At 34.6% G+C, this 26743-nt stretch overlaps 1 protein-coding gene across 1 annotated transcript in view; it reads right to left on the reverse strand.

Moving 5' to 3' along the window:
- TRDN (triadin) overlaps positions 1 to 26743 on the reverse strand; it is a 306741-nt gene that overhangs the window by 92701 nt on the left and 187297 nt on the right. The window contains exons 15-20 of the mRNA XM_053914068.2: positions 16094 to 16123; positions 15345 to 15362; positions 12115 to 12147; positions 11968 to 11994; positions 9758 to 9784; positions 3018 to 3065 (exon numbers count right to left, since the gene is read on the reverse strand). Of these exons, the coding sequence (XP_053770043.1) occupies positions 3018 to 3065; positions 9758 to 9784; positions 11968 to 11994; positions 12115 to 12147; positions 15345 to 15362; positions 16094 to 16123 (183 nt within the window). The remainder of the gene's footprint in view (positions 1 to 3017; positions 3066 to 9757; positions 9785 to 11967; positions 11995 to 12114; positions 12148 to 15344; positions 15363 to 16093; positions 16124 to 26743) is intronic.

Below are 26743 nucleotides of genomic sequence, written 5' to 3' on the forward strand. Positions count from 1 at the left end.
CATATAAGTGAAATCATATGGTATTTGTCTTTCTCTGTCTGACATTTCACTTAGTCATAATACCCTCTAGGTCTATCTATGCTGTTGTAAAGGGTAAAATTGTGTGTTTATTTTTATGATCGAGTGACATATACCACAACATTTTTATCCACACATCTATTGATGGGCACTTGGGTTGCTCCCACAGCTTGGCTATTGTACATAGTGCTGTGATAAACATAGGGTGAAGAAACCCAAAACAATTTGAAAGGAGATATGTGCCGCTATTGGTCTTAGTGGTTTTCTCAAAAGTGTAAAGATTTTAGTTATAGCCAATAAGATGTGAAGAAAGGCAAAGTAGCAGAAAATCCTTAGGTGTACCTAAAGGAAAGTATACAGGTTTTAACTGAAGCAGAAGGCTCCCACAGAAAGGATATGAAATAATCTAAAAATAGAAGATTAGGCCAACTGCAGAAGGCCTTGAATTCCAAACTAAAGAGTTAGATCTTATTTTGTATGCTTTGAGGAGCTGTCAAGGTGTGTGGTATACTGGTCTCTTCTCCTGACGTTCTCTCTCAAGTCAATGTGGAAATAAAACGCTGAAGCTCTGCAATTATAATAGATCTTGGGCATATAGTTTTATTATAATTCTTCTATTGATAAAACACATTATTAATATTGTGCAGAAAATATGCATTTTTCATCTGTTTTATTTTAATCCTCTGAAGAGTAAATGTCCTTCAGAAAATTACTGGAATGTGACTTACACATAAACACTAAGGTTTGTTTTTAATTATTGGTGCGTAAGTCCTTGCACTCACATCACGTAGAAGAGGCTAGTCTCCTCAGTGCTGCTTTCTGTTACTCAGAACAGGTCACTGAAAATGCCAAGTATTTATACAAAAAAGAAGACATTTTGCATAAAATAATGATCCTTTTATTTCTGGTTCTGATGTAAAATTCATCAAGCCCAATTCCATGGACAATAAATGTTAGCAATAAATAGCTCATCCAAGTGGATTTTCCAACTGCTTCGAATCAAAAGACCTTAATCAATTTTTCTTTCAAAACCACAAGGTCGCTGCAACCTCCTGTTGTGCTAAGGGAAGAGATTTTCTTTTCTCTACATTTGGAGGGGTTTACTTAAAAGAAAAATAGACATGTATTGCATTCCTTCAGGGATCCCAACTAATACAAAGAAAAGAAAGTAGCTGAAATTTTCTGGGAAAAAAACTTTTCAGGAAGTTCTGAAATGACAACATAGAATTGGGAATCTCTAGGTTAAAAGGACAGAGCTTCAACCCTGAGAGTGACATATTGCACAAAGAGAGATTATAGAATGAGAAATTCAGAGCATTCATAATGGACTCTGGGAACATCGATAATTAAGCTGCAGCAAGATGAAACACACACACAAAGATGTCAGGAATAAATGTCAGAAAATATGACTATGGAGAATATAGGAGACTATGTTGGCATGATAAACCAAAAGTAGAGAGGCTGAGAGAAGAGACAAATAGGTAAATGCAGTGCAGAAATCTCGTAATGTGGGGACCTGAGTGGTTTCATTGGTTTAGCGATGATAATGTCATCAGCATTAGCAAGAGCATCGATGACTGAAGTGGGATAGAAACCTCATCTTCAGGGGAAGTGAGAAAGAACATTGGCTCTCCAGCATTCGGAAGACTGACTAACCTGTGGAGGAAAGAAAATTGTAGAGCAATAGGAATGCAGAAAAATAATTTTGAAGCTGATAGTAATATTTCCAAAATGAGGAGCAAAGCCAATAACAAGGAGGATGATGCCACAAAACAGTATGGATGATGATTAAGGAAGACGCAAATGTAACAGATGATCTTGAAAAGAAGGACACTTACCTCTAAAATTAAGAATGAGATGGATATAGATTAAACAGAACACCAAGCTGCTTTTCTATTTCTGCTTTTATTCCCAGCAACTTCCTTGCATCTGTTACTTCTTTCCTCAATCAGTTTGTCATCCTTTAGCTTTTACTTGTGCCATTCCTTTGAAAATTCTCTTTTGAAAATTATTAATAATTGTCTAGTTGAGAAGCCCAATGATTTGGTGACCATCACCCTGTCACTGAAATGGCTTATAGGTTACGTATGTGTGCATGCGAGTGTGTATTGAGAGTGGGTTAGTTAAATTGTCTCTTTAGATACTTCCAAAGCCATTGGATACATTACTCATTTAATTTCTGTCTATTTGTAAAATAAAGCCCCAAATTTCAGAATTGTCATCATTTATTCCTAACTGGGAATATGCAAAACTTTTCATCTTGCTGATTATTTTTAATGTATATTAATGTTCTTAAAAATATTCTTAAAACTATCTCTAATATTCATATTACTTGCTTCTGATTCAACAGGAGAAACAGTTTTGAAAACTTAAATTCCAAACTTCCTAATACATTCCTTTTTTATTGTTGTTCAGGCACAGTTGTACTGCCTTCTCCCCATTGCTCTTCCCTACCACATCCCCCCACTCCTACAGTCAATTCCCCCATTGTCCTTTGCTAGCCCAAACTTCATAATACGTTTCTTAAAGAAAAACGTTTCCAAGTGAGTATTCCCAGGAATACATTTTTCAATTTGATGTTATTCTTGCACAAATGAACATTGTTTATGTAAGTTCTACTAGTCAAAGTCCCATTTGTTTGAGCTCCAACCACCTAAGGCCGTATATTGCAGTTGAATGCTCTCCAGGTGACTGGGATCCCACTGAGCTTGAACAGCTGCATTTCTTCAATTTTTCAAAAACTAACTTGCAATTGAACTGAAATTGCTAGTTTTAGTTTATGGTCCTAAAGGAATAAAACGATTGGTGTTAGAACACTGAAGACAAAGCCTTGTTAATATAGACACTATAAATTTTGTGCAAAGTGAGTTTGTTTTCATTATCAGTGAATAGAAAAATCAATAAATATTGCCCTTCATGAGCCCTAAACAATAGATTGTTAGAAACTTTTGCAGAAATAAGTTTTAGTCATGACACTTTTTTCTTTAAGTTGCATTTACCTTTTTTTGTTGAGGCAGCACCAACCTCTTCTTTGGCTCGATCAATTTCTGCAAATTCAGATATTAAAGAATGAGAAATAAATATCATAGATGCCAAGTAGATATAGTATTGTAAGTCAGACAAAACTAAACTGTCCAGCAGATAAGAGCAAAGCAAGCAGCAGAGAAAAACAAACTATAGCACACTTATATTTTTATAAACTAATGAACTTTCTTCCATATAGTAATAGAGAAACTTTCTTCCAAGATACAACAATGCAATATTAAAATTTTAGCTTCTGTAAGTAGAGATTATAAAAGAAGGTAGCTAATTCCATAAAATACACTAATTGATTAGTCAAATTTAAAATGATATGAGTTATGGGAAAGAGGTCTTGCAAGGCCTTCTTTGTTTAGTCTTTATGGGGATATCAAGCAGTATTCGATTTCAATCAATTAGCTTCATATTGTAAGAGGTTAGCCATAATATAACACAAAATTCTATTCAAATATTGCTTTCAATATTCAAATATTGTAAGAGAGAAAAATAGAATTAAAAAGGCCAGAAAGCCTTCTTGGAGCTTCTCTGAATATCTAGTGTGGAAGATAGGAGAGCCGCATTTCATACATAATCTGGAATGCTGGTCCGGCTACAAAATTTTGAACCTCAAATCAAGGATTAATAAAGTTGAAGGTTTCTCTCATCCATAGAAAAATAAGAAAAATAATAAGAAGTTGGTAAAATTTTATCAGCATTCTCTTCCCTCCTCAAACTTCCAACATCCTGTAACATAGAGACAAGCTGCTGTTGGGAAATTCATTGAAAAAGACAGAAGCAGATTAGACTACTTCATCTTTTCAGCACCTCTCCAGCACATACTGACACCATTTGTCTTCTCTCCAGTCCCAAAAGAGTATCTGTCTCTGCTCCTATTTAATACAAAGCCTTCCGTCTCTGCCCTCATTCCATCTCCTTTTGCCTAGTCAGGGCCTTTGTTCTTCCAAATGTTCCATCTACCTGCCCCTTCATCAGTTTTCCACATCACGGACGCTTCCACATCAGCTCAGGAATGTGTGTCACACTTCACAACCTCAGACAACCATAACTTTCACTTCTGTGTCCCAGCCCCCCATGCCAGCTACCTCATCTCTCTGTCGTCCATCACGGCCTCCAGAGGAGCTGCTACACTCAACATCACCGCTTTTATCTTCTCATCCTCCACTTTTTGAAAGTTGTGTAAGTGTGGAATATATGCAAATAGAAGATGTTAGGGCATAAACATAGATGCACATTCTAATGAATGGCAATTTAAAAATGCCCATCTTTGAAACCCTTTGTAGGCTTAAGAAATACAATATTATCCCTCTTTGAAACCTCTGACTTGTCCAATTATAACTGCATGCCTCTCCTTTTATCTCAATCATCATGTATTATTTTTTATTACATGAAATTTGTATTATTTTTTATTTTTCTATAGATTATTACTACATATATTTATTTTTGAAAAGAGGTAAGACTATTTTACAGAGATTAAATTACCTTTTAGGTGAAATATATTTATGTAAATTGAAGTATATTGTTTAATTATTATGATTGGCTTCTTTCAAAACATGGTGTTGAGATGCACTGGTAAGATAACCAAGGAGGCCATTTGACCAGTAGCGCTAGTGCCTTCAGTAGCCTGTGTAAACAACCCAAAGCCAGAGTCAACTAGATTTTTCTCAAATCTGAGAAAACGAAGCTCAAGAGCAACGATCACAACAGCCAAATAACGAAATGTTCCTAAATAAGGCAATGTATGTTATGGCCAATTCAATCGTTTGTTTGCTCCACTTTCTCATTTCTCGGTGGAAACCTCAGTGCTAGCACCGCCCGCGAAGTGCCCTGACACAGTTCTCAGGTTTGGTGCTGCCCTATTCAGATGGTTGTACGCTCAGTTACACTGTTTTACTTCTTACAGACGTCACGTTGATGTGAGTAGCTGTAGCTGATTTATTTAACTTCTGTATAGTAGCTCAATGTGTACATATTCTACAAGTTATATATTCCTTCTTTTTCCAAAAGATACTTGGTCACGTCCAATTTTGTGCTATTATAAATAACATTGGTATTACCATTCCTATACATTCTTTCTGCAGTGCAAAATCATTTTCTTAGAAGTCAAATGGCTAGGTCATAGCATGTGCTTGTGTCTTATTTCTTTAGATAAATGCCACATTTTCCCCCTAAAAACTACATTCACACCAACAACATGTGTAAGAGTTTCTATCACTTCGTATCATCACCACTACCAGAATGATCAGTTTTTACCCATATTTGGTGAACGTGTTATATGTAAAATAATATTGTATTGTGGTTTTAAATAAAATTCCTTTACTACTAAGAAGCTGAACATCTTCTGAAATGTTTATAGGCTATTTATTTTATTATTCTTTCTTATATCTTCTACCCGTTTTTCTGTCCATTGTCCTATCAAGTTTTTTATCTTGTTTTTTATTTTTAAATTATCTGTTTTCTATTAATCTCTTATTACTTAAATACGCTACAAATATGTGCTCTAAGTTTGTAGCTTGAATTTTATCTCTGTTTATAGTGTCTATGAATTAAAGTTCTTTATTTTAATGTAACAAAATGCATCATCTTTGTAATTTATGGCTTGATTTTGCCTATATAATTTAAGTCCTGTAACACTTCAAATATATGTGTGTGTGTGTTGTGTGTGTATACATATATATATATCTTCTTATAATTTCTTTTGAATTAATGCATTGTTTTTTCTTTACCATTTATGTATAGACCTCATAGAACTGATATTTTGGAATTGTATGAAATACAGAATCATGTTTTTTTTGGTAATGAATACCATCTACATCAGCAACATTTAAAAATAATATATCCATTCTCTAGCTGTCTGAAATGGTTGCTCAATCTTATATTATATTTTTGTTCAAGTGGGACTTGTTTTAGATCTCCTTTTTTCTGTCAAATTGGAAAACTTGTTTCAGTCTGCATTAATACCATTCTACTCTTTAAAAAACAGTATCAGGAGATAGTTTTATTACTAAGACTTGGAACACAGTTCTATTCTCAGTAGTCATACTTTACAAAGCTATCTTAATGTATTCATTATTACATTTTCCTGCTGCTAAAATGTATTCCTGATATCTCATCTCAAGTCCTCTCCCCCTCCTTTCTTGCATTTAAACTGAATTCAGATTCTACTTTTGCTAGTACTCATTCATCTGGTTTGGGTCTCTTTGGGCTATGTTAATGAGCATTCTTGAACTCTGGACCACGGTATTTCCCAGTCTGGAGCCGTCACCCAGGATGTCAACTTTGGTTTGTACATAGGATTAAACAAGAAGCATATCTTGCCTGCCACCTCAGTCAGTCCCAGTCCCTCACATCCGACCCCTCCTGGTCCCGAGACCTCCCCGGACCATCCCCCTGACACTCTGTCTGCACCATTTTGAGTTTTTTGTCAGCATCACCTGTGATTTGGGTAGCAATCATATCATTTATTGTCCAAACCAAACAAGTAAAAGGAGGTGCTATTAATAATTATGAGGGAATAATATTAGTAAAGCAAGACTGTCCTAAGGAACTGAGGCACGTGGTCATGAACACCCCATTTGGGAGCAGGTCTCCTGATACAGGCCCATCGACTTTTTCCTCCAGCAATTTCCATGACAGAGTATTTGAGTCCAAAAACCTATTTTACTTTTCTAACAAATATAGATTGTCCTCAAATATTCTTCTACTATTTTATAACTGAATAAATTTAAAGAGACTTTATTTTAAAAGTTTGAGTGCTGACTCCTTCTGGATGATCCTGACATGTAGACCAAGCGACAGACATGTGATTCACACGTTTAGGTATGGAAATGTAGTTAAGGTGATAACACAGTCAGGCTGGGTGGCTGAGCACACCGCAAAGTCTAGCGTGGTGCTAGGCTCCAGGGATGGAAGATGCCTGGCTGTTGCCATTTCACGTACACTGAGACCCACAATTAAAAATCACTTTACTTTGGTCCTGATGTCTCCCTTGGTTATTTGTTCGTTCAGAATTCAGACTGACCACTGGCTGGCTGATTGTGCACGTGGAATACACGACCAGAGCCCCATGGACTTCGATAGGGAATGAAGTGAAGTGTGTCAGTGTTTCCCAGTTATTTTATCTTCTTCTTCTTTTATACATTTATTCTTTGATTACAGTTGACATACAATGTATTATTCACAGTCGTACAACATTTGCATACCTTACAGAGTTAACCCCCTGATATGTCTAGTACCCAGCTGCTCTTAAAGTAGTATTTGAAAAAATGGGTGTGGTCTGATATATTTATTAAGCATTGTCTACTGTGCACTCACTTAAAGATTCACCAAGAGGAGGGTGGAAGTTCTGAAATGCACTGGACTCTGACAATCTACTTGTCTGGTTCTCTGCAGACTTGGAAGTAATTAATGATGTTGTCAGCTCCTATGTCACTATCCTATGTGTGCAGAAGTAGGTACAGGAGACTGCAAGGGGGAGAACTGGGTGTGTTGAGGCAATTTTATATGGGCGATGCTAAAGGACTCTTTGTTGACTTGCAGAAATTATAAATGTAGGTTCGGCATCCTTGCTTGATCCAAGGTATTATCCCTCCAACCACATAATCCCCAGCATGTAACTTCATATGTGGAAGCATCATGTATCCCTCCTTTGTGTTACATCATTGAATTTAAAATGCTTCCCCTTCTTTTTGTTTATGGTCCTATAAGGACCCTGACTCTGAATTGATACAGCTCCCAAGCTTGTCTATGTCTTCCAGTATTTTTTCCTACAGTGACTTGTGTTTTCCTTGGGCTCTATAGTAAACAAGGTTACCCCACAAACTCAATCCAAATGCTAGTTATTCCATTTAAGTGAGTTAATGACAAATTACCTTTTACTTTTTCCATGGACTTGTTCTAACCCAGTTAATCTCAACTATCTTTTTACATTCAATATTATGAAATCTCATCACATACACAATTTATGTTCATTAAATTATAAATCTCTTTACTTCATTTGCTCTCATAATTTAAGATCATGTAAATTAATATCCTGAATGTTAAAGCTATGTATGCAAAATTCTGTACACCTCACTATATGGGTGATTTAAGGAATTTTAAGAGTATTGGTAATAATATGCAATTTTCACCTTAGGCATTAGCTTTATAAACAGCCCATTGTATATAGCAGCTATGTAAAAAAAATGTTGTATGCTTTTAAGACAAAAAAAACCCACAATAGATAATTAATAGAGAATTTAAACAATTTATGAATTATCTCATTAATTTTTGTACTGAGGAATGATGCCCATGCCAAGTCTACTTTTCCCTGCCATAGAAGGAGTTGAATATGAATTCTGTTAAAACTTTTATATTGGGTCTAAGATGATTTGGCAACCTAGTTTCCTGGAAAACACACTGATCTCTTCCAACTTGATTTGATAGGGTGTTTCATAGATAGCAGAATTTACAACTTTTTTTAAAAATTGAAAATGAATATTTTTATCTACATGTTATATTTTTATGAAGAAAATGTTCAGAATAATCTTCAATCTAAAATTCTCTACTAGTGCTATGAGATTATCAGTTTTACTTTATATATTTTTTGATTATGCATTTCTACCTGAGTATTAGTATCTTAAAAGTTATATAATATAGGGTTCTAATCATATCTATATTAAGTAAAATATTTCATACAATATAAGAGGAATATTCAATTCATGTTAAACCTCTCTTTCAAAGTCTGTTATGTCTATGTGAACATTTCCATCTATAATTTTTAAAAGATATTTTCAACAAGTTATTTGTATTGTATTTCCAATTTTCTCAGATATATTCATTAATCATACACTCTGTCTCAAAAAAAGAGCAATAAATAAAAATGAATTTATGTACCATTTGTTTTATGTACCATTTGTTTTAGTACCATTTTCAACATTTAAAGAGCTCTAACTAAAAAAAATATATAAACATATTACATTATGCATACAACTGAGTTTTAACTATAAATCTTATATACAAAGTTTTGAGAAGCTAAAAGTACTGAATATTTTTTTCTAAAATTAAATATATGCAATTATGCCAAAATAATTTTTATTAAGACAATCTATTAGGTACTTTATAGAAACAAGAAATACTGACAAAATAATCAGCATTTCTCCTTAAACATATTGTCAAAACTACTATGGAAACAAATGCCATAGTGCGTTACAGTTGTCAGTCAATGTTCATAGTCTGATAATACTTGCCTTAACATGAAAACTATGACATCACAACAGTAATAGTTAATAAAGTTTGGGGGCGCTTCATTGTATTAAAGACAAAATGACTTGACTGGTAAACAAATTATGTTGCCTACTGGTTTGATCAAGTGATTAATCATTAGGAAAATTAAATCTAATGAGTTTAAAGAGACTGAAGAGTCACTTAACGCTACAAAAAGTGGGAAACAAAAACATGAACAGCTCTAAAAGGGATTGTAATCTGGACAAATTAACATTTACAAATGCAACATCCATAGACAAATTTTAATAAGGACGAACTCACAGAAAATACGAGGTTAAACTATTATGCATATTACTTCAACAAGTTAAATAATCATGGCGAGAAATATTTGGTAAGCCAGCATTAAAAATTAGCATTAGCAATATCTTTAACAGAAAACTTAAATGAGTAAGCTGCTGAGATATGCTCTTTTTGTGTTTTTGCATTTGATTTAACATACTTGCTTTTACTTGTTTTTCACTTGGTGCTGTTAAGGACAAGAAATAATAAAGTCTAAATTAACTACACATCCACTTGTCTCTCTCTCTAACATTTTTAAGGCTATTTCCATGTTTTAAAGACTGTATTATAACCTTGGAAACTATTAAAAATAGGTCTGAGGAAGAGAAAAATTCAACAATGTGCCATTTCCTTTGATATATGTTAAATATATGCCACAAACCATAGATATTTTTTGATGTTCATATACCTTTTTCCAACACAGAATGCTCATTCATAACACAAAACATTTATTTTGTTTTCCATTCTAAAATCCCTAAGAATCAATGTTTTTTATATACAAGTCAATTCTTTTTCCTTAAAGTCTATAAAATGGTATGAAAAGAATGAAATGAATTGATACATTATCCAATGGCTTCAATTTTTAAAATAAATCTAGTATTTGCTACGTTACTACATCATCATCAAACCCTGGAACGGACAGATAATGATTTTAAGGAATTTAAATGATTGTATTTTGTCAGGTTCAATACTAGACAATAACGTTTAGCTATTACAACTCTTGAAACTGATTCCACCCATAGTCATGCTGTTGCTTCTCCGTGTTTCTAGGTTGTACTCTTTATTTTAGCTTTTTACATATGTGCGTAAGTGAGAACATGTGTTATGGCTCACATGTGGGGATGTTTCCCCCAAACAGACACTGTTATCTGTGAGATAAACAAAAAATATTCCTTCTGAAATGGTAAGTAATATCAACGTTAATGTGAAGTTGTGAAATGTATAACTGTTTCATATTGTAAATTAGTTGAAAGTCATTCACATTTAAACTTTTTAAATAAATATGTTTATCCTATTTGATATTTCTCTTTCCATTTAGTCAGTCATTACCAAGTGCCCACTATGCACCCAACTTTATAGTAAGCACTCTGGAGATAAAGATACAAAAATAAATTCTTATCTCCCAAACTCTGGTTATTTAAAGTGAAAGAAGAAAAGGTAATGTGGTTACTTGAGTATCAGTGTTTTTATGAAAGAAAGAAAATGATACTATGAGAATTAGTTGGAGAGATGGTTGTCTGAGGAAGTTTTACAAACTTAGAATAATAATGAGAAGAAATATGACTTCAAACCTATGGTAGTCCTTGTCTGGGCCACGGGTAAGAGTACAGCTGAGCTGTATTTGCGTGATTATTTATGCAGTTTTGAGTAAACACTGTTCTCATTTAAGTACAATAAAATAGCTGGAGCGACTAATAGAGATTATATTAAGCACTGACCACCTCTACATACACACTAGAAAAATCAGTGAAATTTTCTGAGTAGAAGTTTGCCAGGCAAAATCAATAGGTTAAGAGGAAGGGGTAGGGGTAAGCAATGGGGGAAAAAGGCACAACTGTAAATAAGCAACATTAAATAAAATAATAAAATAATAAAATGAAATGAGATCAATAAAAATTTTCAGAAATTTGCATTTATTTTCATTTGAAACAAATTGTAAGGCAAGTAAAATGCTAGAAACCTCTTAGAAAACTATTTTGTATCTATACTAACTGAATTTTTAGTTTTTGTTTTTATGTTTGTTTTTCTGCTTGTCTGATTCTGAATTCAATTTTTTCACCATTAGACTCTAAATATATTGATGAAACACCTATTCTCATTACAATTCCTCAGAGTACTTAAGAAATTTGATTAAGTAACATTTGAAGTAGGGAAAGAGTATTTTCTGGAATTGAATATTTCATAATTTAAAAACAAATCAATGTCAGATACATTCACAGAAAGTGTTTTGGTCTTGTTTCATTTGTATTTTTGTTTAGATTTTTTTTACACTAAGCTGTAAAACAGTGCCTTTCAGTCACTGTATAGATGAATCCCCAGGAGGGAGTGAGGTTCTCAGGAGGTTGCATATTCTGATTCAGTAGGTCTGGAGTGGGACCAGAGATTCTGTTTTGTTTCCAAGCTTTCAGGTGATTCTGATGCTGCTGGTTTACAGAATGCACAGAGTAACGAGAGTGTGGTATATTATTAGTCTTTCATTTTCCAGATCTTCATTAGTGTTAACTCTATGTGAAGAACTTGGACAAAAGACTATGAGAGAAAAGAATGCCCTACCCTTTCCTTCCATGGCCCTTCCGCCTGTCTGAGGCTGCAGCTTTAGCAAACACTGGGCATGAGGAAGAAAGAACCAGCAACGCTGGTCTGACTCACCTGCAGGTTCCTTCTTCAGTGGCTTTGCTGTATCAAGCAGGAAAAGAAAAAAGGTCATCATCTCATGCCATTTGTTCCCAATTCACTATTAAATTGCAAATTAAGTAACTTAAAATTAAGAATATAGAGGCATTTAAAAGCAGTTACCTGGTACCACATCTTTTTCTTTCTTTTCCTGTTCTGAAACATATTATTATTATTATTGTTATTATTACAGTTCTGTGTCACAACTTAATTGTTTTAACACAAAGAAATGTGTGTGCTAATGTAAGACTGCAGCAAGTAATAATAAATGTTGTAGAAAGACTAATACTGTATATTTAGAACATTCTTCCCTTGTATTTTCATCCACAGAGTTCCCTCACAGAACAGCATGAAAATATTCTGAATATCAGAGCAATCAGAACTTTTCATGGATAATTAACCAGAAAAATAAAATAAGAGTTTATAAAGGGTAGAAAATGTAAATTTTAAATAAATTTGGTATAAAAGTAAGCACAAAGGATACTTATTGCAGCTATTCTAAGATGATTTTCAGATACAGATGGACAGATTTCATATAGACTTCTCCTAGGGTGATCTTTCTTATATTGAAGTGATAATTGTTTGGCTAAGACAAAGGCTTTGCTGAAGAAGATTTAAGAGAATAAAATAGACTAGGACTTTTCAGAGGGGGCAAAACACATTCTCTTGTTTATAGGATGAATATTCCTTATTGAGTCCTTTTCAGGTATTGTTCCCCTTTAAGAACCCACTTTTGTCAATATTGTACAAAGCAAAACATTATTCTGGTCAAGAACAAATTGGCATTTACATTATAATAACTCCTTCTATATGAAGCATAAGTGCTAATTTCACATAAAGTGCTATTATGTACATTTCTATTCTTATTTAGTTTGATAAGCCAGTAGAATTGATTTAAAAGAGTTTTCAAGAAATGCTTTAACAGACACAGTATAATTCATTTTTTAAAGAAAAATAAGGGAGAGATTTCTTCAAGTTCTGCTTAATGAATACATTTTGGAGACTAGAAGATGTTTATGCTGAAAGAATTCTAAGAGCTATATTTTAAAGACATAAAGTGCCATCAAATCAAGCACACGATGTCTCAAGTGTACAATTTTGTTCATCAGCTTGTAGTTTTGAAGGTGTGAGGACGAGTGTATTCACCCCCCACGAGAGCACACAGGTGGGACAAGAAAACAAACGGCTTGGCCGAGTGTTACCAGTCAAAGGAAGAAGTTTAGGCAACTTGGCAGAATTCAACAAAATAACATTACCAAAAGTTTTCTGGAAAACATGAAGTAATTGAATGTAAAGCTTAATTTATGGCTGATATAAAACACCAATTAAAAATATTTATTAGAACTCTGTAAAGTGATGACAATAAAAAAATATACTCCAAGCAGATTTGGGTTGCATCAAAGTCAAACACCATCTAAATGTGTGATGTCCAAGTTAAAATAAGGGCCTTTCAATCACATCAAATATGGAAAGTGCTGTGCTAATCTGGAAGAATAGGCAGGAAAAGATTATTGCGAGCATTTATTGAATGGAATAATTCAAGAAATAATTATTAAATTACCCTTGACAAACATAAATTAATTTAACAATTCTACAGGATCTTCAAAATCATGCCCATGAATGACTTTTTTGAGTTTTTTTATTTTTGTTTTTTGAAAAAATTATCAATTGCAAGAATTTACAAAAATATATACAGGAAGGTTTCATGTACTCTTCACCCTGTTCTCCTACCATGACAAGGTTTATTTTTAAACTAAAAAAAAAGTACAACTTCTTAAGTTGGGTTAACTAGAAGAATAGGATCCAAATAAGAATATAGGGTTGACGATGTAAAATTGAATGAAGCAATCTTAAAGACAAAAAAAAAAACTAAATCAAACAAATTCAAAGATGCAACAATAACAATAATAAAAGTCTTGATGATAAACCAGAACAAATATATTAATTTGAAAAGAATTAATAGCTGTTTAGAGGACAAATCTTTTTCTTCTCCCTACTACTGCCCAAGTCAAAATTCACAGAACTTTCCAAGGAGGAAAGCAGTTGAGTTGTAAATAAACATCTAAGAAGGCTTGTCTATATTAACTACATCAGTGCCCCCCAAATTGCTAAGTTGTCACAGCATGTCTATAGGAACTTTTAAAAACAGACTGCAATAAGGAGATTATATATATATACACACACATATACACACACACACACACATATAATTCAATACCAATGTGTGTGTATATATTTGTATATTATATATAGAAATTATATGTATGTAATTTAATACTATTTTTTCAAATCTCCAGTTGTCACTCATTTTCTTGTTCATGCAATGGTTTATAGAGTGGTTTCTGTATTCACGTGCCAGAGTTCATGCCACAATTCATCAGCCGCCTTGCATACACATTAGGTCTGGGACTGAAGGAACACACCGTCTTCACAGAAATGTTGCTCCCCCTGGCTGAGCTGTAGTGTAATTTCATGATTCTCTCCACTGGATATTTTAGAGCATTTTAATAACATAGACTTTCTCAGTGTCCTGACCTTTTGAAGGAACAAATTATGCATGAATATTTTTTTAATTTGGTGTATATTTTAAAATGTTTTTAATATTACTGGATATTTAAAAGCTCTACATACCTAGAAATGTGATGATTTCTAAGGCTAATTGAATATAGTTAAGGTAGGTTTTTTAAATTTCTGTTTGTTCAATATATCTTATTTTCCTTAGAGGAGAGTATACATTTGCAAAGGACATGACCTCAAGGCTTGACTGGATTTTTAGCAAAAAGCTTTAATCCTGTGCATTAAAGCTACAATATATGCCGCTTAAGGTATGGATCCCAAGCAGTGGTGTTCGACAGAGCTCCTGGTAGCACTGGGAGGAGGAAAAGTCATGTTATGGACAAATGTTATATATCATGGGAACACGCCAGAACATTTTGGATTACAAGAAGAAAAAAAATAGGAAAGGAGTTGTAACACTAGCCTGAAAAAGAATTTCTGTTCAGTCTTTTCTATGGACACAACTAACCAGATTATAGGGATGAAATTTACACCAATGCAGTACAGTGTTGGTTCACAGAATGCAGCTGTACTTCAGGGTACAAGGCTGTGAATAATATTATTAGCTGACTGCATGAGTGGGAAAAAGGACTCCAAGAAAAACTGCCGTGCCTTTCAGTTCACTCTAACCCACCCCAACCCCAAGGCTGTGCATTCTTTATTCCTGACAAAACCCAGCAAATAGTTTACATGCATAAAATACAGAAGACAGAGATTCAAAACAGCAAGTCTATGTGTGCCAGGCCAATAGTAGTAGGAAAGAGAAAAAAAATACGTATTTGCGTTCATTTCCTTACTTTTTCCCTTGGGTTGTCCTGTTGAGAGAAATATAAACAAAAAACCATTGCTCTTAAAACCTTTAAAGATAAAGTATATTCCCCAACACACTGATTTGACTATTATTTTTACAACCACTCCCCTCTCTTCTGCCTTTAAATTACACAGTGCGTCTGCTTTGAGGTACTGCTGATTTCCTGTCATGGATGTTTCCTTAATTTGATTGTAAAATACTATTGGAAAAAGAAATCATTTAGGATTATACTGTATACTTCACTTTAAATAATTTAAACCTTGCAATCTTCACAAATACATGTGAACACAAAAACACATGTGAATACATAAGCACCTATGACTAAACACGTAAGAAATAGGCATACTTGCCATCTGAGTTATGATTCTCTTCAAGAATTAAAGAAACAAGTTAGTTTTCTAATTGATGTTGGTGTATCCAAGATTAATTGAATTTACGCTTTCTAGTAAAATAAAATAAATGCTTGGTACTAAGTATCATTCAACTTTTTTGTCAAGCAATATTTCTTTGAACAATTATTATGAAATGTAAACATATACATTATTTATTTTTTATTGCTGCCCAGTATTTCTCATAGCAGTATTATCAGAAAAGACTTAATTTTTTCTCACTTGTTCCTCTTTCTCTCAATCTCAATATTTTCTCTCTATCTTATATCCCATATATAAAGCTTTCTTATCTGTTAATCCTTTAAGAAGTAATTTATAAGACAAAATCAGTAAATATTTGCAATACCTTCTGCAGGTGCTTTCTTTTTCTTGGAATCTGAAAACAAAAAGAAGAATTATTGATAAAGCAGATAAGATAAGTCAACAACTGATTACCTCACAACAAAATGGCCCTTCGCTCTGAAAACATTTTCAATAAAATGGATTGATTACATGATATATTTTAAAAATTTTTTGGCTTAAAGAGAAAATTTTTAAGAGGATGAATATTAGAATGGGGCAGGAATTTGAGAAACTTTTTGAAGTCTAAAACATAGAAAAATATGAAAGACTATAGATGTACAATTTGTAGAGATTATATTGTACCCACTGAAGCTAATAATCTTTTCACAGAAAGCCAAACTAAGCAAATATGTGGTCTGTTTTCATAAACATGGGTTGGAGTCCATGAATACAGTTTTTAATTCCTTCATTTTTGTAACCTCTAGCAGCCCAGGTAAAAATGTTGCACTCTCTTTGAATAAGCAATACATTTTAATTGTAAACATTCAATCTTCCTGTTGCAATGGAAAAGAAACTGATGGTTGTTGGCTCATGGGTTACTAATGAACACATTACTTAGTAACTGCTATTTAGCAACATGTATTCAGTGGTCAGCAGGTGCCTGTTTTATTTTTGGTCTTTTGGGTATTCATCTTAGATCTGAGAAACTTGTAATTTCCAGTGTATAGGCCGTGAAACTATCTGTTCCTATCTCTTTAAAATAAAGAGCTTTTTGACCTTATTTGTTTTAGGATGGAGGCATCTTAGATTTTTTGCTTAGAATATTTTTTGTCTTATATTCTGTGTTCTTTCCTTTACCTCTTTTGTAACTGAATTTTGAAATTCTCTGAATTAGTGAAATTATAATCAGAACAGCGCACTACAAATTGCTACTTACAAAAGGTAGGTAAACTCTTTTCTGGCTGATGGGTATATGGTTTGGAACCTAGAACAGTTAACATCCACTAACCATTTGCAAGTTAATGGATTTGTGTGGCTTACAGTGATGGGTTGGCACCCTGATTTTACTTCTACAATGAAGTAATGGAGTCAAAATGTTTGATGACGACAAAGAATAGCAGTTTGTTCACAAAAGACAGTTAGATGGTCAACTGAGTGGTTATATGAAAAAATGACAACAAATGACAGTAACAGTGTAATAAAAATAGCAGCCTAGTTCCATAGAATTAATTATAAGCTGGAAACACTTTTCAGGAAAACAACTTGGGAAAGAATCTAGAAAGTCATCAAAATGTGCATGGTTTAGGTGTAGTAATTCCACTTCTAGATTTCCAACGAAAAACTGCAATTACTATGAAAATATATATAAGAATATGTTTTTTTCATGACATTTTTTTACACCTCAAAATAGTCAGAATATTAAACAGCACCATCTAAACCAGAGGTGTCCAACCTGCAACTGTGGGCCGCATGCAGCCCAGGATGGCTTTGAATGTGGCCCAATACAAAATTGTAAATTTACTTAAAACATTATGAATTTTTTTGTGTGTGATTATGTGTTACAATGTATCTAATGTGTGGCCCAAGACAGCTCTTCTTCCAGTGTGGCCCAGAGATGCCCAAAAGTTGGATACCTCTGATCCTAAACAGTAAGGGGAGTATAAAGAAGACATTGTCACTAAAACAATGTTTTTTCAGTCTTTTTCTGAATTTATAATTTTTCTGTAATAAGGATATGTTTAGCATATAAAGGAAAAACAAATAAACCTTATTTTTCAAAATGATAAATTCTGGGAACAAAACATTAATTTATTGAGTAAACCTTTTCTAAACACTGTTGTGTCCAGCATGGCATAGTAAAAAAAAAAGTCTAGACTTTATTAGTATTCACCATCTCCCCCCACAAAGAAATCAGTCTTTTCTTGCTATTCAGCTTCTCATCAGGAATTATAATGGATTAGATTAAATTTGATATCTAAAACATATACCATTTGCTAACATTTTTGTATTCATTTCCTTCATGAGTAATTCAAAAATATAGAAAATATTATGTTAAACAATTTTATATAAAACACAACAAATATCACCTTATTCATATACCTAACAATATATTAATAATATACAGTGCCTATTTCTGTTTGAAGACATGGATTCTTTTTTTCAGTTTTTATTCATTTATATTATTAATTTTTAGGGGTGACATTGGGTAATAAATTTATATAGGTTTCAAGTATACAATCCTATAATACATCATCTGTATATTTTATTATGTGTTCATCATACAAAATTAAGTCCCGTTTTTTCAACAATTTTTCTTTTTTACCCTCTTTTTGGGGGGAGGTTCATTTAAATGAATTTATTTTTCTTTTTTAAATTTATTTTTTATTCTTATTCTATTACAGTTGTTCCAATTTTCCCCCTTTGCCTTCCTCCACCCAGCTTCCCCCCCTACTCCCACAGTCAATCCCCACACCACTATCCATGTTCAGGGGTCATTTATACATGTTCTTTGACTAGTCCCTTCCCCTTCTTTCCATCATAATCCCCCTCCCCCACACCCTCTGTCCACTGTCAGTTTGTTCCATGTATCCATGTCTCTGATTCTACTTTGCTTGTTAGTTTATTTTGTTCTTTAGATTCCTCTTATAAGTGAGATCATATGGTATTTGTCTTTCACTGACTGGCTTATTTCACTTAGCTTAGTGCTCTCCAGTTCCATCCATGTTGTCCTAAAAGTTAGGAGTTCCTTCTTTCTTTCTTTCCACTGCATAGTATTCCATTGTGTAAATGTACAATTTTTTGATCCACTCACCTACTGATAGGCACTTAGGCTGTTTCCAGCACTTGGCTATTGTAAATAGCGCTGCTATGATACACAGGGGTACATAAGTTCTTTTGAATTGGTGTTTCTGGATTCTTAGGGTATATTCCCAGCAGTGGAACCACTGGGTCAAAAGGCACTTCCATTTTTAATTTTTTGAGGAAATTCCATCCTATTTTCCACAGTGGCTGCACAAGTCCGCATTCCCACCAACAGGGCACTAAATTTCCCTTTTCTCCACATCCTCTCCAACACTTGTTGTTTGTTGCTTCACTAATGATGGCCATTCTGACAGGAGTGAGGAGATTCCTCATTATGGTTTCAATCTGCATCTCTCTGATGGCTAGTGGTGTTGAACATCTTTCCATATGTCTATTGGCCATCTCTACGTCCTCTTTGGAGAAGAGTCTATTCAGGCCCTTTGCCATTTTTTAATTGGATTATTTGTCTTCCTGGTGTTGGGTCATATGAGTTCTTTATATGTTTTGGAGATTATCATTGTCTGATGTATTATTGCAAGTATGTTCTCCCATACAGTTGGTTCCCTATTCATTTTGATGAGGGTTTCTTTAGCCATGCAGAAGCTTTTTAATTAGATGTAGTCTCATTTGTTTATTTTTTCTTTTATTTCCCTTGCCCTAGGAGATATATAGGCAAAAATATTACTACGTGGGACATCTGAAATTTCACTACCAATGTTTTCTGCTAGGACTTTTATGGTTTCATGACTTATATTTATAAGTCCTTTATCCATATGGAGTGTATTTTTGTGTATGGGTAAGTTGGTAGTCTAGTTTCATTTTTTTGCATGAACCTATCCAATTCTCCCAATACCATGTACTGAAGCATTTTATGCTTGTGTCCCTTTGTCAAATATTAATTGACCATTGATTCTTGACTTTATTTCTGGGCTGTCTATTCTGTTCCTTTGAACTACGTGTCTATTCTTATACCAGTTCCAGGCTGTTCTGATTACTGTGGCATTGTACTACAGTTTTGTTTGTTTTTTTAATCAGATATTGTGATCCCTCCAAATTTATTCTTCTTTCCCAAGATTACTAAGTCTATTTGGGGCCTCTTTTGGTTCCATATACATTTTTGGAGTATTTGTTCTAGATCAGTGAAATATGCCATTGGTGTTTTAATAAGGATTGTGTTGAATCTATAGATTGCTTTGGGTAGTATGGGCAATTTACTAATGTTAATTATTCTAATCCATGAACACAGTATAAGCTTCCATTTATTTGTATCTTCCTCATTTTTTTCTTCAGTGTTTTATAATTTTCCAAGTGCAGGTCTCTTACCTCCTTGGTTATATTTACTCGTAGGTACTTTATTTTTCTTGTCACTATAGTAAATCATTTTTTTCTTAGTTTCTCTTTCTGACAGTTAATTGTTGATGCACAAAAATGTCATAATTTTTTGGACAACTTGGTCAAAATGAATAAATTTCTAGAATATACAATCTTTCAAAACTGAATCAAGAAGAAGCAAAAAGCCTGAATAGACAGGTAACAAATAATGAAATCCAATCAGTAATCAAAAAAATCCCAGCACACAAAAGCCCTGGACTGGATGGCTTCACTAGCAGTTTTTACTATTTAAAGAAGAACTAACTTCAAAGAGAAGTAGGATGGAAGATGGGAGGTGGGGATGGCTGGGGTGGGGGAATGGTGGGGGGGAAATGGAGACAACCATACCTGAACAACAATAAAATAATTTCAAAAGAAAAAGAATAAGAACTAACTCCTGTTCTTCTCAAAATATTCCAAATAATTCAAGAAGAGGGAAGACTACCAAACTCTTTTTTAGAGGCCAGTATCATCTTAATTCCAGATCCAGGTAAAGACACAACAAAGGAAGAAAATTACAGGGCACTATCTCAGATGAACTAGATGCTAAAATCCTCAACAAAATATTAGCAAATTGGATACAGCAATACATTAAAAATATCATACAACACGATCAAGTGGGATTCATCTATGGAATGCAAGGATGGTACAATATTCGCAAATCAATAAACATAATACATCACGTAAACAAAAGGAAAGACAAAAACCACATGGTCATATCAATAGTTGCAGAAAAAGCATTTGATAAAATCCAGCACCGATTTATGATAAAAACGCTCAGCAAAGTAAGATTAGAGGGAGCATCCCTCAGTATAATAAAGGCCATATACTAGAAACCTATTGCCAACATCATACTCAATGATCAAAAACCAAAGCTTTTCCTTTAAGATCAGGAACAAGACAAGGTTGTCTGCCTTTATTACACTTATTCAACATAGTACTGGAAGTTCTAGTCACAGTGATCAGAGAAGAAAAAGAAATAAAAGGCATCCAAATTGGGAAGGAGGAAGTAAAACTGTCATTATTTGCAGATGACATGATCGTATATGCAGAAAACCCTATAGTCTCCACCAAAAAACTACTTGACCTAATAAGCAAAGTTGCCAAAGTAGCTGGATACAAAGTCAATATTCAGAAATTGAAAACATGGAAGCCAAAAGAATGAAGTGGTTCGTTCAATGGCAATCACGACTTTTCAATACTTTTGGCCCCAGTATAGAGGATCAGGATTTCTGCTGCCTGAGAAGTCATGTGTACACAATGAGTAAATTTTTGAGTGCAGAACGCAGCCAACATGGAAATCACAGGCAGATCATGGTAAACACAGAGTCGTTCAGGAATACAATTGAAATAGAGCTTAGGAAGAATGTTGAAATAGATGGTAAATGGGGAATATTATGACAAGATTATTTTCAAACCCCCCACCCCTGGGATAAGTGTGGAAAAGCTAAGTATAATATGCATATCTGTAAAACATCTGTTATTTTAAATAAATTTTCTTTCTCCTCACTAAAAATTGATAATCTATTGGATTAAATATCAATTGTACTAAAATGAAAGAAAAATAATATGAAGTCTAAAGTCAGTAAAGCAAAACACTTATTGAAATAAAAATATTTCATGAAGTTGAAATGTAAAGAATAACAAGCCATGATGTAACCAACTAGGCCTTTTAAAAGCTCGCTGCATTTGCTGTGAGCCATAGTACAATTTACTTAAAATGGCATCAAAAATCATGTCTTTTGGTTAGGAGCCAACAGAATAGCAGATTTATACAAGTTAAATACTAAAGCAACTAAAAAATGTAATGCTTGCAATAGAAAGATCACATTCTGACCCTGAAGAGCTATTAAGTACCAACCGTTACTACTAGTGCTATTAAACTTCATTACGCCCTCCCAGCACTCTGCCGAAACAGATTAAACATATCCTAAAGACTTACTTGGTGACTACACTTCCCCAAAGACCATCTGCTCCCTAACTGAACAAGTCTTGTATTAAGAATATCAAGGCCTGCAGAAGCTGTTATTTAAAAGCAGTAATGTGTTTGCAATCTGTTTAATTCATCACTCAGTCATCTTTAGTAATGTACCAGGTACAGTCTATTTTGTTCATAAATGATGCCAGAGGGAAATGAAATACCCATTGACATTGAAGGGAAAAATTAACTCTCTGGTAGTCTAAAAATGTTGGTAATATAAGACCCCATCTACTTTGTAAAACCTACCCAATTGACATATCACTCAATTACAACACCAGATATTTTGCTTTGTTTTTTAGCCTGATTCCTCTTCAAATCTCCATTCTGAAGTCTTAGAACTTGGGACTAATTCTCACATCCATTTTACACTAGTTGCTCTTGTTCTAGTTGTAGAAAAACAATAAATCCAACCTGGATAGTTCTCAATGGAGTGTGTCTTTCAGAAAATCACCTGTGTGGAAATTTGTCAAGAAGCTGAGGTTAACTGAATGAGATCTATAGAGATCTGCTGGTGCAACCCGAATGGCAGCTAGTCATCAAATTCATCTAAGATTTAATTGCCAACAATTGATTATAACTTCCCAGCCCTAAAAAGCTCACTGGTTTATAACTCCCAATAATAAATAAAGAATGTTCCTTGCTGGGATGTGAAAAAAATTAAGTGCCTACTCATAATTCTTGTGACTAAATATTTATCTTAAGAGTCCTACATTCCTGATTCATTCACAGAATAAATATTTGTTGAGCAATGTGTGAACTGAGGAAATGTGTTAATCCCTGTAGGGGATAAAAGTGAATTAAACATGGTCCCTTCAGTCAAAAGCCTTAAAGTCAACAAGAGTGAAGGAAAATGGACAACAAGTAATATGATATACAAGGTGGCAAACCATGAGCAATGGTAGGGAGTTGTAGATAATATATCTGATGCACAATTATAAGTGAAAGAGAAAAGTATATTTAATTGGGAGGGTCAGACAGATGCTTTAGAGAAAGGAGAAATTTTTCAGAGCCCTGAAAACCTAGAATACTTATAGAGGAAAATGAAAGGACAAGCATGATTATGATAACAGCAGAAACAAAGGCTAGATAGGACATTGCATATGTAAAATTGAGAATGGCTTAGAATAGATGAAGTATACAATACGTAAAGGGAGAAATTTGGTGGGAGTTTAGGGTAAATGCTCTACCATGGTGGTGTGGTGGTCTTGTACATATCTGTATCGGCCAAGCAGACAAAAGTTTGAATCACAGCTACTTTTAGTCTTGACAGGTGCTTTGTTATGGAACACAAGAGCATGGGAGGAGCCTGTGAGGAGCTGCTGTGAGGTCATCTCTCACATGCCAACATATCTCTTCTGGAAGTTGGTCCTGAGACAGTTTCCTCTCATCACCTCCATGGTTCTCCTTCTTAGAACCCTTTGTCATAAAACCATTTGGCTGAAGTTAGAATTGGCTCTTTAGCAATGAATGCTCCTAATTTGTGAGCATTATCTAGCCTCTTCTCTTTAGGTATGTGGTGTGTGAGACAAGGACCATGAAGAACTAGCACCTTTGGATACTCTTCCTTTGGCTGACTATGATTGTCTCACTCTCAAACGGGCTCATCGCATCTTTACAAGTGGCACTATTTAGGCTTTGGCCTTGACTTTGCCAGGTGTGTGCATGACGAGAGGTCAAGAAACAGACTGTAGGGACTTGAATTGCAGGTTAAGGCCTTTAGACTATATTCTGTAGTCAGTATGGAGCCATTTTAAATAGAAAATGGCATGAAAAGTTTCATGAAACCAGTTCAATATTTTGGAAGAGAATATTCAGAGAAAATATTACAGGCGGGATAATCAATCATTTAGATCAGAGATTCTCAAACTTTTTTTTAATTTCAGGACTCCTTTAAATTCTTAACAATTTTAAGGGACCTCAAACAGCTCTTATTTATGTAGGTTCTACCAATTTGTGTTCATAATTTTAAAACTGAAAGCTGAGAAAAATTTAAAATTTAGATATTTATTTAAAAATAATAAACCTGTTCCATGTTAACAGAAATAATATATTTGTAATATATTTGTATATTTGAAATACACTTTTTTCTTTTTTTTATTGTTATTCAGTTACAGTTGTATGCCTTTTCTCCCCATCCCTCCACCCCACCCCAGCTGAACCCACCTCCCTCCCCCACCTCCACCCTCCCCCTTGGTTTTGTCCATGTGTCCTTTATAGTAGTTGCTGTAATCCCCTCTTCCCACTGTTTCCCCCCACCCCTGGCTTTCAATACAAAAAATGGTGAGATGAGTTACTTTGTTTCACACTTTAATGGATCCCATTAATATGTGGCTTATTAAAAAAAAGAAAATTTTCTTAAAAAGCAGAAAAAAATATGTGGCTTATTGAGAAGACAGTTGGATTTACATATCTGCTTACATATTCATCCGTTGCTATATCACACAGTATCTTTGTATTGGAAAACTCCAGTGCATACTCACGGGAGCACGAGAGTGAAAAAAACAAATGATGACTTCATAATTTTATAAATTTTGATGTTGCAGAGCCACTGAAGAGTCTCAGTGACTTCTAAAAGTCCTTGACCACATAATTGAGACCTCTGATTTCAGATATTATTTCCTTGGTTTAAATGAGAAGTTATAATACCAATGTGAGGTCTCAACTAGAGGACTGGAGGCTCTGAATGAAGATATGTGTTTTAATTATTTTAGGAAGGATTAAACAAAGAAAGAGTTCAGGTAACTTAAAAATTATGGAGGACTGTAACGGGGTGTAGGCTAAGAGGCCCCAGAGGCCCCCCCCCCACAAGACTGCCTGGGGGATGGGAGATATGGAGCAGGGCCATTGAGAGTAACTTTGCATATCAATAACAGCAGGCTAGCTTCATACCTATATGTAAAAACAGTTATTTTGCATGTCAACAGCAGGCTAGCTAGGGAGATGGGCATGACTTTGACCCATGATGTAACTGGGAGGCAGCTCCTCCAGCTACAGCACCTTCAAAAAAGCTTGGAGATGGTTCTCTCCACGCCACAGGGTCACGCCTGCCTGGACTGACTATGGCAGCCAAGAAGGCAGAAAATGCGGAGTGCTAGCAGGTGTAGCCAGTTGTGGGAGGAGTCAGAAATGAGGTTACAGAGGAGGTTCCAAGCTGGGGTTTAAACTAAAAGGCGAGCCACCATGTGGGTCGGGAGGCAATGGGGGATAATGTGAGACCACGAGGGAAGCACTCTTCCTGCGGGCCATGAGGAGGTGCTACATGGTTTTGGATTAAGAATTGGAGATTGTGGCGACACAGCTGATGGTGCTGGGAACTGCGGGAGACCTGCCCAGTTGAGCACAGATTACTGGGAGTAACTGGGACTCTAGGTGAGCTACGGACTTCTATTTCTTTTCCTGAGATGCAGTACCCCTGACTGGCCTGGTTTAGCAAGGGGAGGCAAGATTGTGTATGTTGGTGGGTACTCTAACAGGACTTTGAAATTTAACAGTGCCATTCCGCCATTACTTTAAACCTGTATAACTTTTGAATAAACAGTTCCTTTCCTTTTCAACAAACTCTGACACTGAGAGCCAGAATTCCTAAGGGTGGTGGCAAAGAACTCACAGTGAAAGAAAAACCCCGGGAGGGGGCTTGTTTCGGTAACAGTATCTGGGCTTCCCACATAGATCCTTTCTGTAACAGTATAAAGTGGATTAATTCTGTAACAGGACTAATTGTCACGGGCAAAGGTAAAACAGAGATTCCAGCTTTTACCAGAATTTGAGTCTCAGTGCCTATAAAGAGAGTGGGGTCATTACATAAGAATAAATAGGGTATAAGCATATTTTATAGGGAAAAATACAATTTTGTTGGGACTTAGATGTTGAGAATCTAATGGGATGTAAGAGAGCATGTTTGCTAATCAAGCATGAGGAAAGTGTCTGAGTGAGGAGAAAGGGTGGTGTGTAGGGGAAATTTCTGTAGAAAAGGGCTTGTCAAAGCAGGACCTCATTCAATATTCAATAATGTCATTCCTCTCAGGCTAAGATACGGTTGCTGTGAAGCCAAAACTCTCAAGATCATTCAAATTGGTGGGCAAGTTCATGGATCCAAGGGTCTCCCTTGTTAAGCGAGTATACTTTTTGTGAAAAAGACTTAATGAGACAGGCTTGAGATAAAATCTCCACATGAAAATCCAATCTTCAGAGTTCACTAATGCAAGACCCCTTTCGTGGCCTGATGCACAGACCATCTTTGAGAACAAGGAAGTTGTTATGCACGTCTGTTTCTGCATTTTAAAATTCACCACCCAAACTTCTCGAGCATTCTAATTAAATTCCTAAAACCCTCCTCATTTGCTCTTTCTCCAGGAAAGTTGTAATTAGTATCTTTGAACTATAACCAAAAAGTTTGAATGTGAGTAGAAATAAACCTTGTGTAAAATAAATGTTGAAAATCCAAGTGGTATCTGGTGATTTGTTATAAATTTGCTTCCTTTGAAGAAACCTATGCTCCATGTCCCTATGGAAAATATGTACATATCTGTGATTGTTATTGAGCTGATAGAAAGTAAGAAA

This window comes from Desmodus rotundus, chromosome 11 (assembly GCF_022682495.2).
Source record: "Desmodus rotundus isolate HL8 chromosome 11, HLdesRot8A.1, whole genome shotgun sequence".
NCBI classification, from domain to species: domain Eukaryota; kingdom Metazoa; phylum Chordata; class Mammalia; order Chiroptera; family Phyllostomidae; genus Desmodus; species Desmodus rotundus.